Source organism: Galeopterus variegatus, unplaced genomic scaffold (genome assembly GCF_000696425.1).
Source record: "Galeopterus variegatus unplaced genomic scaffold, G_variegatus-3.0.2 Scaffold11692, whole genome shotgun sequence".
Lineage (NCBI taxonomy): Eukaryota > Metazoa > Chordata > Mammalia > Dermoptera > Cynocephalidae > Galeopterus > Galeopterus variegatus.
Window position 1 is genome coordinate 10,425 of NW_007737803.1, and position 14,482 is coordinate 24,906.

Here is a 14,482-nt window from a genome sequence, read left to right on the forward strand (position 1 = left end):
TTTCCAACCATAGGACCTAGAAATAAGGTTTTATAAAAGAAGCAACTTTAAAAACGATACCTAAAAAAAAAGATAAGAGGCAGTAAGGCACAGTTATTGTGGAGAGAAGAAAAACCAAGGTTTAGGGTCAGGCAAATTTGGGTTTTAATCCTGATTCTTCTGTGTACTACCTGTGTGACCCTGGATGTTACTTAGTCTTTCTGAACCTCCGTTTTCTCATCTGTATAATGAAAGGGAAATGATACCTACTTTGGGATAGCTATAATGAAGATTAGAAATAATATCATTAGTAAGTATTTAGTAATTGTTGGCAGCTACTATTAATAATCAGAGAAATGAAAAATAACTAAATAGATTATTTTGGGCATAGACGTTGTGCCTTCAAGACAGCCCTCCTGGAGAGAAGTAGAGTTGCAGGTCATCACAGTTCTATGACAGTGAAATAAGTAGGGATGTGCTTTGCAGTGTAGGGGCTGGTGTGTCTCAATTTGTGGGAGGACTGACAGAGGAAAGAAATAGGAAAGTATCTTTCTAGACACATAACTGTTCTTTCCCTCCTACTTGGCTTCCTATGATGTCCTCATTTTCCCTTGTTGCTGTCCTGGCAGGTGGCTGTGAAAAACAATATTGATGTCTTCTACTTCAGCTGCCTCATCCCCCTCAATGTGCTTTTTGTAGAAGATGGCAAAATGGGTAAGTATGTTCTCCTGTCCTTCTGCCAAATATACCTTTGCCCTTCCTCTGAATGTCAGGCAGAACATTGCCCCAGAAGTACAAGTTATTTTGAGATTTTAAAATGGGGTAAGGCTATTCTAAACCTCTATTGCTCGTTATTTATTCGTCTGAGTCACAGTTGTTCTTGCTCTGCTGTTGGTCTCTAAATCATAATGCCCATTATTTGAATAATCCAGCCACCCCAGAATACAGAGTAAGAGGTTTGGGGACAAGTAGATGAGGATTTGAATTTCAGCTTTGCCATTTATTAGCTGTGTGACCATAACAAGGCGCTTAACTTTTCTGAGTTTTCATTTCCATGTTTTCAAGGCGCAAATGGTTTTTTATAATGATTTAATAATAATAAATGTAAATTTAACACTTAGCCCTGCGCTAAGTTCATACTGTCTCAAGATATGAATTCAGTAATTTGTAGTAAACCATTGGTACTCCCCATGTGGCTACTGACGTTCCTCTCTTCCCTTACTTATGAAACCACTGTCTAATAAAACTGTCTTATATTGGTACATGTTAAGTTTGGCACTTAATTGATTTGATTCTCACAGTGGCTCTTTGGGTAGGCAGGACATATAATTTATATATGGAGAAATTAAGGCTCAGAAAGGTTACAAGACTTACTCAAATAGGAAAACAGAAAAGCCAAAACTAAACCTTAGGTATAAACTCATTCCCAATGTATCTTAATACTGTTGACGAGGGATTAATTGACCTGGAGTATAGCACTTCTGCATAACTAAGAATTGGCTCCAGTTCCAGCCTGCTGCTACCTGTATTGCAAGAGCCAGCACAGCAAAGGAGAAATGGTGCAAGGTGTCCAAAATCAGAACACTGACAGATTGTGCATGTCCTTTCTTCCCCTCTGCTTCTTCATACAGAGCGCCAGGTCTTTCTTGCAACCTGGAAGGATATTCCCAATGAAAATGAACTTCAATTTCAGATTAAGGAATGTCATTTAAATGCTGGTGAGTAATAACTCCAAATTTTATTTTCATCTTAGTAAATCAAATTAGATATTTGAAAATTTTATCTTTCCTTTATCTATCTCTTATTTCCAAATCTGCCATGTTTCTAGTGGGTATATGGTAGATACATTACTTTATAAACCTCTGTTTAGCAACTTGGGATTTTTTTTGTGTGTGGTAAAATATATATAATGTAAAGTTTTCTATTTTAACTATTTTTAAACATACAATTCCATGGAATTAATTACATTCCCAATGCTGTGTGACCATCACCTCTATTTCCAAAACTTTTTCGTCATCCTAAACATAAACTCTGTATACATTAAGCAATAACTTAAAAACTTGGGATGTTTTAATATAGGTACTAGATTACTTACAGTCTAACAGATTTAAGAAGCAAACTAGAATGGATCCATCTACCCAATTCTTCTCTAGTTGAAGATGTCTTAGTCATTTTGCTTGAACATCCTAAGCATCAAATAATTGAAGTGGCACTTGAGGAGGGTATACATGTTCTCCCAGGAATTGAAAGGACTGGTTCTTCTTTCATATCAACCGTTGATTTTGGAGGAATGGTGGCTCTCTTTCTAAGATCTTATATTTAGAATCCTGCATTTATAATTAAAGAATGCATCATAGTTGATTAAAGCCTAGTTGGTAACCTTTTTCTTTACTGCCTTGTGTCTGTCGGCTTTCATATGATGATACTAATCTCTTTAATCACCATTAAAAAGCCCCAGACCCTTTTATTTTCTTACTATAATAGAACATAAAAGGGATAACCCAAGAAGAGAAACAATAGCAGCTATTAGTCCTTGGGGGCTTTATTTCACTGAAATATTCCTTAGGAGTAGAAGGAGCCCTAAGCTATTCAAAGTCCTGCGCGCTTGTGTGTCTGTGTGTGTGTGTGTGTCTGTCTCCCTCTCCCTCTCTCCCTCTCTGTCCCCTCCCCCTCCCTCCCCCGAGGTTAGTACAAGGCTTTATGAGTTTGAATGAAAGTGAGCCTTGGTGCTTGGTCAGTACCCCCTCTTTCCTCATTTACCCATCATTTCCTCGTTCATACATTGGTTGAAATAAGGGTTTTCAGCACACTGCTATTCTCCCATTGTAGCTGGAGCATAGGCCTGGGAGAAGGAGGCGGTATGGCAGTACAGAAAGAAAAAAATACGGCCTTCTCATTCCAACTTTTTGTTTTTAATTTTAGTTTTGGGGGGCCTCTATGTTGTATTCATCTTCTGTGTTCAGACAAATCTTTTCTTATAGGGCTTTTGAAATCCAGCAGATAGTGATTACCTTCTTCCTGCAATACCTCTTTTAAATGTGGTGATCTTACAGGCCCTCTATGAGACATTCAGGAGAGGCCTTGCTTGAACCCTCCAAAATGAAAGACAGATTGGCATCTTTGAGTATAGGAGACAGAAATGTGCTTCTGATAATGATTATCTAACATCTCCTGAGCCCTCAGAAAGGTTTGAGGAGAGTCCAATAAAATTTCCATCATAGTAACTAGTTGATTCTCTTCAATTCATTCTGTATTCTAAGTAGATGAGAGTGTTATCTTTCCTTCTCTTTGAGGCTTACTGGTCAGTGTGGTGAGTACAGGAGGTTGGGTGTTTTGCATCTTACCATTACAGCTACATTTCCACAGTATAAGCTGTTCTTCAGGAAGCCTCAGGTGTGGAATCCACCACGACCCTGGCTAGAACCACAGGGGCTCCTATTAGAGAAGCAGCCTTTGTACCCAGCTTGGAAGAGACCAGGCCCCTGGTTACAGTCGCCCTTGGTAATTGGAAAGCAGGTTTTGTTCAGAGGTCAAGTATGAAAGGAACGTGCTTTTTCATAAAAGAAGATGGAAGTTTGGATGACTTAGGGCTTTAGTCTGGCATGTGAAAATAACAGAAAAAAAAAGGTCCCCCTACTTCTATATTGGAGTTTTAAATCCTTACTGCACCTTAGTACATGTTTGTGATATTGCCAAAGAGGAAATGTCTGGCCTTTCTCCCAGTGGGCTGTGTCCTCCAGTTTAGTTTCTCAGAGCAAATTTATTTCTGATCAATTCTGGCATGATCTGATGCCAATCCCTCCCTGCCTTAGGTGTTCCAAATACCAGTGAATTGGTTTTCCATTGACACAGTGTTCTACCGCAGTGTAGCACATAGAATGCAGGGGAAAACAGCCACTTCATTTTCTCCAGGAGCCCAAGGCCATCATTTTCCCACACCAAATCACTGCTAATCTTGCAAGACTGCTTCTTGCAACTAATTCTTTCTAGCTTTAACTTTGACTTCACCCCAAGGTGTGGAGTGCCCTGACCTTCACATTTCCTCTAGTCTTGAGAGCTCTTAACATGAGCGTTTTCAGGTTTGGTGCCATCTGATTCAACACCCTGGGTCTAGCTGAGAGCTAAAAATACCATTTTTCCAGCTGATCTGCCCTAATCACAATAGCACCAACACTTTAAATAGCCTTTCTGTGCTAGCATAGACATTTGACAGATGGAACTAACACTCTGATGGCTACAGGAAGTCACAGGCTTAAAGGACTTACCAAGCTAGCATTGAGCTTTTACTTTTGCTCTTTCATCCCTTTCTAGAGAATAAAGAAGAAACCCTCTTCCCAAATTTTAATAATTATTCAGATCTTAATAGAAAGGTATATATGGTAAGGGTGCTTATGGTGACACTAGTTGTGTAAATACTAGAAAATGTTAGATCAGAAAGGTACTAATGGATGGGACATCCTGCTTTCCAGCACTGATCATTCCATGTGTGTCAAGAGATCTGTATGAATCTCTTTTGCATCTTACCTTTATAGCTGCATTTGGGGTTAGTACATATGTGGGACTACTGTGATAAGTGCACAAGAAGTAGTTGCATCTTCCGTCATATCCAGAAAGTAATCTTTGTGGCAGGCAGTTCTACAAACCTTTTCTTTTTTTTTTTTTTTTTTCAATTAATTGTTTACTATACTCAAAAGCTCAGAGACATGATGTGTCTCTTTTTACTAGTTAGGTACAGTGGTGAGAGAAACATATTTCTTCTGGCATGGGGACTAGGTGAGGGTTAGTTCTATTTCTTTGTTTTGTTGTGGCTCTTCCCATCCTTTGGAACATTTTAAAATGGAAATTCTTTCCCAGCCAACACTTAATTATATTTTGTTAGCTCAAATGGTAAAAGGTGTTCTCTTCAGCAGTTGTAGTGGTCTTGAACATGCTAGTGAATACCACAGAAGAACCCCAAGTGCAAATTCCCCATTCCCAGTCTGATATGAGTACTTCCTTCACCTTTATTGCTGTCAGAAGAGGTATGACTTTAGTTAAAGTAGAAAGATAAAGAAAGGAAGACCACATCCACACCTTCTAGGAGTTCAGGCCCCAGACCAAAGAGCCAAATTTATGGAAGGATACAAGTGAAACAGGAAGTCAAATCTCGAAGCAAGTGTAACCATATTTGATCATTTTTTTTTTATTCTGTGCTTTGGGGTGGATCTCAATGTTTTATGCCTCTGATGATTTCATCAGCACACACGGAAACAATTAACATTACATTCTCATTCTCAAAGTCTCACATCTTCAAGATTCCATCATATTTCCCAGGAGTTTAGGTATGTAAAAAAAAAACAACTCTGATGTCTTGTCAAGAAGTCTATCCCAGTCTAGCTGGTAAGCCTCCTTACATCTGGCTTCCATTGCCATTCTTACTCAGTACATTTAGCAGAATCTGAGTATTTGCAATCTATAAATCCTCAAACTCAAACCTAATATCAAAAATTTATTAAAACTGACTCACATATATTTATATTATAGAATCCTCCCTCTATTCAGTCTTCTGATAGAAATCACAATACAGCCATTCAGTAGGAGCTGCTTACTGGCCAGAATGCTTCCAAATGTAATAAAGTTACATCCATTCCATTTGCTTATTCTACCTGGTTGTTTGCCATGTTTTTTAATTCTGGAAAAAGTGAGTGTGTGTGTGTGTGTGTGTGTGTGTGTGTGTGTATGTTTATGTTTATGTTTCTTAGCCTATCATCTCTTACATAGGTGGTGAAATCCTAAGAAGTCTGTAGGAATCTGGGCCTTTGCTATATATATAGTGTAGAATGTGTTTGTGACTGGGCCGGCCCGGTGGCGCACTGCGATAGTGCACCGCTTGGGAAGCGCGGCGGCGCTCCCGCCGAGGGTTCAGATCCCACATACAGACCGGTTCCCGCTCACTGGCTGAGCAAGGCACGGGAGCAGCACCGAGGGTTGCGATCCCGTTGCCGGTCCCGGTCCGGTACGGGGGCAACACTGAGGGTTGCGATCCGTTGCCGGACACAGAAAAAGACAAAAAAAAAAAAGTCCGGTACGGGGGCGACACTGAGGGTTGCGATCTGTTGCCGGACATGGAAAAAGACAAAAAAAAAAAAAAAAGAATGTGTTTGTGACTATGTAACAAGGTGGCTCTTTAACAAAGGTTCCTACTGTGTGTTTTCTGTTTTCCTGGGAAATGGGCAAGAGCCTTGAGAGTTAGGAATGGCTTTTTACAACTTAAAACAAGCTCCTACATGTTAAAGACAATCCTGTCAAAAGGCATTAGCTAGACTCCAGCTGGTGATGTTGCCTAGCAATCCAATCAATCTGAGTTGCAAGAGCCCTTCATTGTGGGAACCAGAGTGAATGCCTGACTCCCCACAAGGTGATTAAAAAACATTTTGAGGCCCCCTCCTCCAGCATTATTGCATATAACTACCCTGAGATACAGTTTTTGTTTCTTCAAATAGAAACAGTTCTTAAGTTATAACTCCTCTGCTTGGAGTTAGTGAAAACCTTGGAAATAAAAGGGAAATGTTAATAACTGTGGTGAAAATGTTTAATGAATGGGTACTTAGGGCCTCCTGCACTGAGCTGCCACTGGTTTGAATGTGGGAGAAGGGCATCAAGGTGAGAACTACCTCCAAAAGTAGCCCACATCTAAGTAGATGGTTTTTAATAACTGTAGCAGTATGTAAGTATTGGCATCTCCAACACCCAAGTCAGAGGCTTGTTCATCAGATATCAATGACAGGTACCTGTTGGGTCCCAGATACTGTGAGAAGCACAGTGGTGAATAACCCCAGGATCTCTGTGCTCAGAGAGCTTACCATTTAGGAGGGTAGAAAGACCATCCACCATGGCAATCTTTTCCTAGAGAGCACAATAGAATATGACAGATTTTTATGTGGGGAGAATTTAGTTCCTCAAGTAGGCATTTGAATTCTCATCAGAAATGTATGTAATAAACAGTCAACAAAGAAGCTGTGTTTATCATCCTTATTCTTAAAGTTTCTCCTTTGCAGATGCTGCGACATCTCACAAAGAGAGAGAAATGACCTCTAACTCTAGAACATCATGTCTTTTTGATACTGTAGTCACAAGGAAGAACCAAAACACCAACCTGTTGTTTCCCTGAGTTGGTGACTGTGAAGATTTCTGTCATGACCAGCAGCAGCAGCTAGGATTTCAGGGTCTAACAGCAATGATCTTTACACAACTTCAGTCTTTCTCAGAGTCTTTTGTTGAGGCAATTTCTTTTATTGTTAATTTGGAGACATGGTAGTCTCTACAGGCTTAAGAAATAATTATCCTGCTTTTTAAAAAAAAATCTTAAACATCCAGTTAATAAATTTGACTCGCAAGGCTTCTGTAATTCTGTGCGCTTTTCTGATCCTGGCAGTTGAGGCCCGAGTGGCTCACAGTGAAGTAGTAGTGACTGGATTTGATTATCAGTCTGTGTATCCCCATTCATCTGGGACCAGCACTCCAGAAGCAGTCACTGTGGCACACCCACAAACCCATTTCTGTCTTGTCCTCTTTGGAGCATTTTTATCTGTCTAGCACTTAGCCTGGGATTGCCAACTTCTTAGGACCAACTATTTCATAATCTCCGCAGGTGACTCTTGCACTAATGCTGAGTTGTACCTTATTCTGTTTTCTGTCTGGGAATATGGCTGACAGGCACTTCGTGAACCTGTTCCGCACATTTCACAATTACATGGGAGAAGACTTTCTGAAATGTGCGCACGTGATGGTACTTGTCAAGGAGCTTGAACACACATGGCTTATAAGGATGTCAGAAGAGAGCGTGCATTTGTTTGAGATTTTAACTGAAGGTGTTGAATCTATATTTATATCTAGACACTGTTTCCAGCAAGTTGCAAAACAACAATGTTTATACTATTGCCAAGAGGAATGTGGAAGGGCAGGACATGCTCTACCAGTCCCTGAAGCTCACTAATGGCATTTGGATTTTGGCTGAGCTACGTATCCAGCCAGGAAACCCCAATTACACGGTAAGGTCTTTCTCAGAATGGGTGAGATGGATTGGGGGGGGGGTAAGAGCCTTTTCATTTTTTTCTTAGCATCCTGGATAGACCTGGAGGAGGTGCTTCAGACTCAAGGTATCTGAAACAGGCAGTCAGTAAAGAAGCCCCCAGTGGCCTCAGTGGAAGACCTCCTCTCTGCAGTGTCTGTGCCATCCAGCAGGCAGGTGCCTCTGACAGCAAGGAATGTTCAAATCCATGCTCCCCCTGGTACACACAGTTGCTCACGTGACACCTTCATCCTCAATATCAGTTAATTCTTATCTGTCATATCTGTGCATGGGGCACTATAACAAGCTGCTAAGAGGATTGTTTACATAGGTAATTTCAAGAAGACCTTTGCTACTTTTGGAGTTCATGACCTAAGGATATCAGAGTCATAAACACATGAGCCTTTGGGCCGATGGCCCAAAAAGAGTGCTGAATTTTTGCTGCACATGCTTAAAAATAGAGAGAGTAATGCTGACCTTAAGTGTTTAGATACAGATTCTCTGGTCATTGAGCAGTTTCAAGTGAACAAAGCCCTCGGACATGTCTCCTCACTTACAGAGCTCATGGTCACATTAGCCCCTACCTGAGCTCTCCTGTTACATCGAGATGATCCTACTGAAAAGGAGTTGCACAGAAGAAAACAACATCCCAGAAGAAACTGGAGAGACAAAAAATTATGGCATGGGAATAAGTTCAGCAAAACTTAAATGCAAATAAAAGTTAAAAAAAAAAAAAAGAATACAGTGAAATCCTGTCTTCATGGTACCCTTTTTTAACCACACCCAATTTCCATCCTCCCTATGTTTTTAAATGGTAAATTTGTTCATACTTCATTGCCCCACTTCCTATTCTTCATCCATCTGGTGACTAGGTTCTCTCTGAACACAATACCATCTAAATCTTCCATCACAGCCCTTGACATAGATCTAATCCATTTTCCTAAGTGGCACTCCAGACATCAAAATCACTCAGATACATTCCCTTCTCTCCATCACCCTAAACACTCGTTACGCTATTGATCTTGTCTCAGCTAGGTATTAAGGAAGAAAGAAATCTGTTGAGCCAGTTCTAATGCATCTTGAAGGACTAATGGTCCTTTAGTCTTCTAAGAGGCGTTAGTAAAGCCCCCCCGCCCCAATTCTTATTGTATTTCATTAAGAAGATGTGTTTATCCTAAAAGGGTGAGGCCACATCTCTACTAGTAGGTAAGTCTCATCTGGAAAGATAACTTGTCCCAGGTGAAGAAGCGTGTGCTCCAGACTATACACCAGAAATGGATGTGTAAGCCTTTGGCTTTAATTAGGCAGAGGAGGTGACTCTTCTTCTCTTGGTGGAACTAGATGGCCAGCATTCCTGAGTTGTTGATATTAAAGATGTGTTACATAAACAGCAGTTTGAAACTTCCAGGGAAGGTCTCCTTTCCCTTAGGTACCATACAAAATGAGACCCAGAGTCCTAGCTATATTTAACAAACTTGACCCTTTGTTAAAGGCTGGTATGGAGGTAGGTATGGAGAGGGGGAGAGGGCCAGGATATTAGGAGTCCAGAAAGAGGGAAAGATTCTTCCCCCTCCTCCAAAGAGCAGCAGTAGCACTCGGGGTCTAGACCTGGTCAGTGCATGACTCCCCACCAGTGCCAACTTTGGCAGTTTGGGCTTTTCCTTACTAATCATGAAAGAAATGAACCTCCAGCTGATAGAATTTCAAGTATTGTTACAAAGATGTGAAAAAATACAGGACAGTATTTTGGGAGAGAGGAGCTACTCTCTTTAGTCTGGGAGTTAACTCCCTTAGGCCGTTTTTTGTTTTTTGGGTGGCTGAGCCAACTGACCAGTCCCTTTAAGCTGTATTTTTTTTTTCTTTTTAGCTTCTTCTCCTTCTCCTCTTCTGAGTTCTCATATTTTTCCACTATAATTTTCCACAACATTGGCTGTGGAGAGGCTGTGGAAGAGGAGGTACAAGAATTGCCTCCATAGGGAGCTTGAAAGTCGGGGAAATGCCCAGAGCTGCAACTTAGACCAAAGGAGGGAACTGTTTTCTATGTATTTATATTCTTAAATTAGTTGTTTTGGTTTTTTTCATTTATCAGAATTGTCTTCCTGACTGATATCAAACAGCAGTTTGGGAAATGCCTTGGAGACTGAATACTAAAGCTGTAAATAAATAGAGCATCTTTTAGTGTTCTTTTCTTTTGTTTGGTTTTTGTTTTTTGCATTTTTTACTTTAAGTATTTAGGATGTTATTTTGGGGGGAAATTCAGGGTTAACCAATATCTTCTTGACCTTTTTCCAAAGATATTCTCACCTTTTATACTATGTTAAATCATCCAGAGTCTCTGATAGGATGAAGAGGTAAAATAATCTAAAATCTCATGGTGATATATTGTTAAAGACAACTTTTGTTGATCTGCCCTAATAAATAAGAGCAGTGATGTCGGTAATAAAAAAAAAAAATTAGTGTTTTATAAACACCCTTTGCTCTATGAAAGAGCTGCGAGCTTAATAATAACTCAATTCTTTGTAAAAAAAAAAAAAAAAAAAATCTGGTTCTGGAATGACTTTTGCATGCTTATAATGTTATATTATTATTAATAATATTTTGCCCAATCTCACACAAAGAGTCCAAATCAGGGTTTAAATTTTGTCTTTGTTAACCCACAAAGTGAAATTTTCAGTATTTAATATTGAAATCTTTTTAATATTGGTGTACTATTGGGTAATCATTAAACTAAAAGAAGAGATGATGGTAGAGAGGTAGAGTGGCATCAGCAGTATCTGAATTCCCTGTCTGAAGAGGCAGAGAATGAAAGATTAAGCTATTGACATGAATTGCTTTTCAGTTATATTAAGTAAATGTCCTTTTGTGTTAGTTCTTGTCTTCCCTACTTAACAGTGTATACTCTCCTCAATGTAATACAAAAAGGACTAGTACCTTGGACCTACCTAGCTTATGCTTTTACTCTACTTGGTTGGACATCCTCCTGAAATTGGGACTGAGATAACCATCCTCCTTGTCAGACTGAGAAACTGAGGCAGGCAGCTAAAATGACTATCAACAAGTTAAGGGATTTAGCCTTTCCCATTTCATTTGGTAGTAATTCCTATAACTCTTAGGAAAGCGTTAGAGCAGCTGTTTCCCCCGTGGTCAGAGGCTTTGATGTTTTGAATGTGGATTATTTCCTAACCTCATAGACCCACATAGAATAGGCCCAAGTAGATATACAGTATGACCTGAAAGTGGTTAAATTGAAATTCTGAAATCCACAGTACCTATTAACATGATCTCTTTGTTTGGCTACTCTAGTGATAGAAGCTTCTTTCCCATGTGTCAGAAGCGTTCTTTGGGCCGGCCCGGTGGCGCACTGCTACAGTACGCTGCTTGAGAGTGCGGCGGCGCTCCCACCGAGGGTTCGGATCCCACATACAGACCGGCCGCTCACTGGCTGAGCGAGGTGCGGGCGCAACACCGAGGGTTGCAATCCCGTTGCCGGTCCCGGTCCGGTACGGGCGCGACACTGAGGGTTGCGATCCGTTGCCGGTCACGAAAAAAGACAAAAAGGAAAAAAAAAAAGAAGCGTTCTTGAACTGAGTGCTTGGATACCTTTAGAGTTAATACCAACCTCTGTCTAATCTTCCTTCTCCTTTTTCTCCTAACAGCTGTCGCTGAAGTGTAGAGCTCCTGAAGTCTCTCAATACATCTATCAGGTATACGACAGCATCTTGAAAAACTAATAGACTGGTCCAGTACCCTCCAGCCACCCTGTGATCGGTGCAAGCCCAGAACTCTTAACTGGAAGAAATTATATTGCTGTGTAGAATCTGAACCAAACACACTGAAGCCACCCACCAAGGTAGTGACTAGTCTAACCTGTGCTAACATTAGGGCACAACCTGTTGGATAGTTTTAGCTTCCTGTGAACATTTGTAACCACTGCTTCAATCACTTTGCACCTCTTGCCACCTGCTGCTGCTCTCTGTCCTTACTTGTGGGCTTCTCCATGTTGTGCCAATGGCTGGCTTTTCCTACACCCTGTTTTGAGTGTAGTTTGGTATTTCGTAATCGAGAGCTCATTTCAAAAGCAGAAAAAGACAACAAATATTAAAGCACGGAAAAGTGTCACTGAAACATAAACTGCACTTTATTGTTTTATATTTTGTACATATGAGAAATTGAGGGAGTAGTGTAACAGGTAGCAAGTGTTAAAATAACTGAATGTCATTAACCACACAGTCCTGGAGGAAGAGATGCAGTTACCTGCCCCACCCTGTTAGGGGTTCTCTTATCTGTGGCAAACTTATCCCTGGTTATTTGGATTTTCACTTTTTTTTCCCCTCCTTTTCCTTGGCCAAGCCTTCATGCAACGCCTCCCTCCCCCCCAATATTATCATCCCATTTTACTGCTCTGCAGTTGGGAATGTTGATCTTCCTTGAATGATGTTTCAGGGTGCAGAAAATATAGGACCTGTCAGCACCAAAACTGAGAGGAGTTAGAACTCACTGCCTTCCTTTCCCCTGAACTAACCAATTAATATCACTGATTAAGGAGTTTGAGTAGAGGTGGGCAACAGGAACCACAATGCCCTCCCTCTGCCCCTTCCCTGTATTCTCAGGTCTGATTCAGATCTAAAATCATAAAGTCTTAGAGTTGAAACAGACTTTTAGTAATAACTTATGTAACCCTGTTTTTCTACCAAGGAGAAGGATAAAAGGCAGAAAGGGTGTTATTGCTGAGGCCTGTCGGCTGTGTAGTGGCAGAGCTGAGACTGGGCCTCCTAAATCCCCATCAGTGGGGTTTTTGCTGCAGGACTGTCTCTCGTTGTTCTCCTCAATGCCTTCTGCCTCTTCTGTGCCTGCTTTGTGGCTCTTCGCATTCTCCATACCAATTTTGGCACCCCATTCATCAGCATCAGGTGGCAGCAGAGTATGTTTTAGGTTACCTGAAGGCTCCTCAATGCCTTCTGCCTCTTCTGTGCCTGCTTTGTGGCTCTTCGCATTCTCCATACCGATTTTGGCACCCCATTCATCAGCATCAGGTGGCAGCAGAGTATGTTTTAGGTTACCTGAAGGTAAATCCAGATGCCAGATAAAAAGAGTAGCTGATATTCTCCATATGTTCCTGGAGGCACAGTCCTTGAGGCCAGCAAGGACTCAAGGGTGGGTGCAGAGACGAAATGAGCTTAGAGATGTTGCAGATTCTCTTTATTCCTTCAGCTGTCTGGTCTGCTCTTTACTCACATTACTTAGGCTCCAAGTAAATTAAAGATCATCCCAGAGGGTCAGGCAGTTCTTGTCATCTCTGAAAAGACTGGGGGATGTGAAATCCCCTCCATTAACACATGGTTATGATATGTCAAAGAATGCTTCATGTCCAAAACACCAACTGTTTAGCAGTGTTCATGCTGTTTGATCTGCGGGCACTTGTAGCGTTGCCTGGCACCCAGTATTCAGGGTACATGACCAAGACTACTCTTCTCAGATGCCCCTGCTCAAATCAGAGGCACTTCAGGGTCCAGAGGCCTTATGTTGGCATTAGACCTAATTTACTGGGCTCAGGAGGAATGGAGGAAAAGGAGCAGAAACCACTCTCCATCCCTATCAGTCCTGAAAAGACCCAGCTTCATTGCAAAGCTTGGAGGGAATGGGTCCCCCAGAGCAGTTTCTTAAACTTTGAGAATCTCCAAGAGAAGAATTACTGGGGTGGGGGAAAGATCTGTCCCTTGCTCATCTCCCTCAGGCACGTGGAGAGTAGGAAATGGCATAGGATTGTGTGGGGGATGTGGGTAGGTTGGTGATGTGTGGGTGGAAAAGCAGGTTGACAAAGTTCCCTTGTTGGGACTTATTCATGGAATCAGTGGATATAAGTAGATAAGAAGGCTCATGGTGCAAATACAGTTCTCACCTCAAAGCAAACGGTAGTTCCAGAAGGAAGAGGATGTGACAGGGCAAGCAGACAGAACACAGTTTTTTTTACCAGAATATGTCCCTTAATCCCTAAAACCTGGCTTCTCACAGCCTCCCACCAGTGATGGATAACAACTACTGTTCTCAGCTGACCCGAATGAGCCAATCTGTGAACCCTTCGCTCCTCATGGAGGCTGCCTCCCATCGCACCCCTAAGCAGAGTTAGGGAGGGATTCTACTTCACGTAAAAGAACCTCTCTCCTGCAGACACAAACCTGTTGCCCCCACCACAGCTTCCCTTTTGGCCCATTTCGAGCTGGCCCAATTGGGGAAGTGGGGTGGATCCCCCTCTCCTCTGCCCAAGTATGTCTTTGTACGTCAGCTGGCATCATACAAAGGGCAAGGGAAGCAAACACTCCCAGAACTCTTTTGCTGGTCAGAGATTCCCTGAGTGTCTGTCACCCAAGCCTGTTCCATGTGTCTGTGTTGTGAAGTTTGGGACTCTGGAGAGAAATGGGGAGGGGGGAGGGGTAGATGTTGCCCTAAGAATGC

General features: G+C 41.5%; 1 protein-coding gene across 1 annotated transcript; it reads left to right on the plus strand.

The window, feature by feature from the left end:
• Positions 1–593: 593 nt before the first annotated feature.
• On the plus strand, positions 594–12,165 carry LOC103610745 (AP-2 complex subunit beta-like; the record flags this gene model as incomplete). Its single annotated transcript, XM_008594847.1, has 4 exons — positions 594–693; positions 1,611–1,697; positions 7,855–8,009; positions 11,686–12,165. Coding segments are annotated over 4 exons (417 nt in total), but the record flags the coding sequence as incomplete, so codon positions are not given.
• Between the last annotated feature and the right edge of the window lie 2,317 nt (positions 12,166–14,482).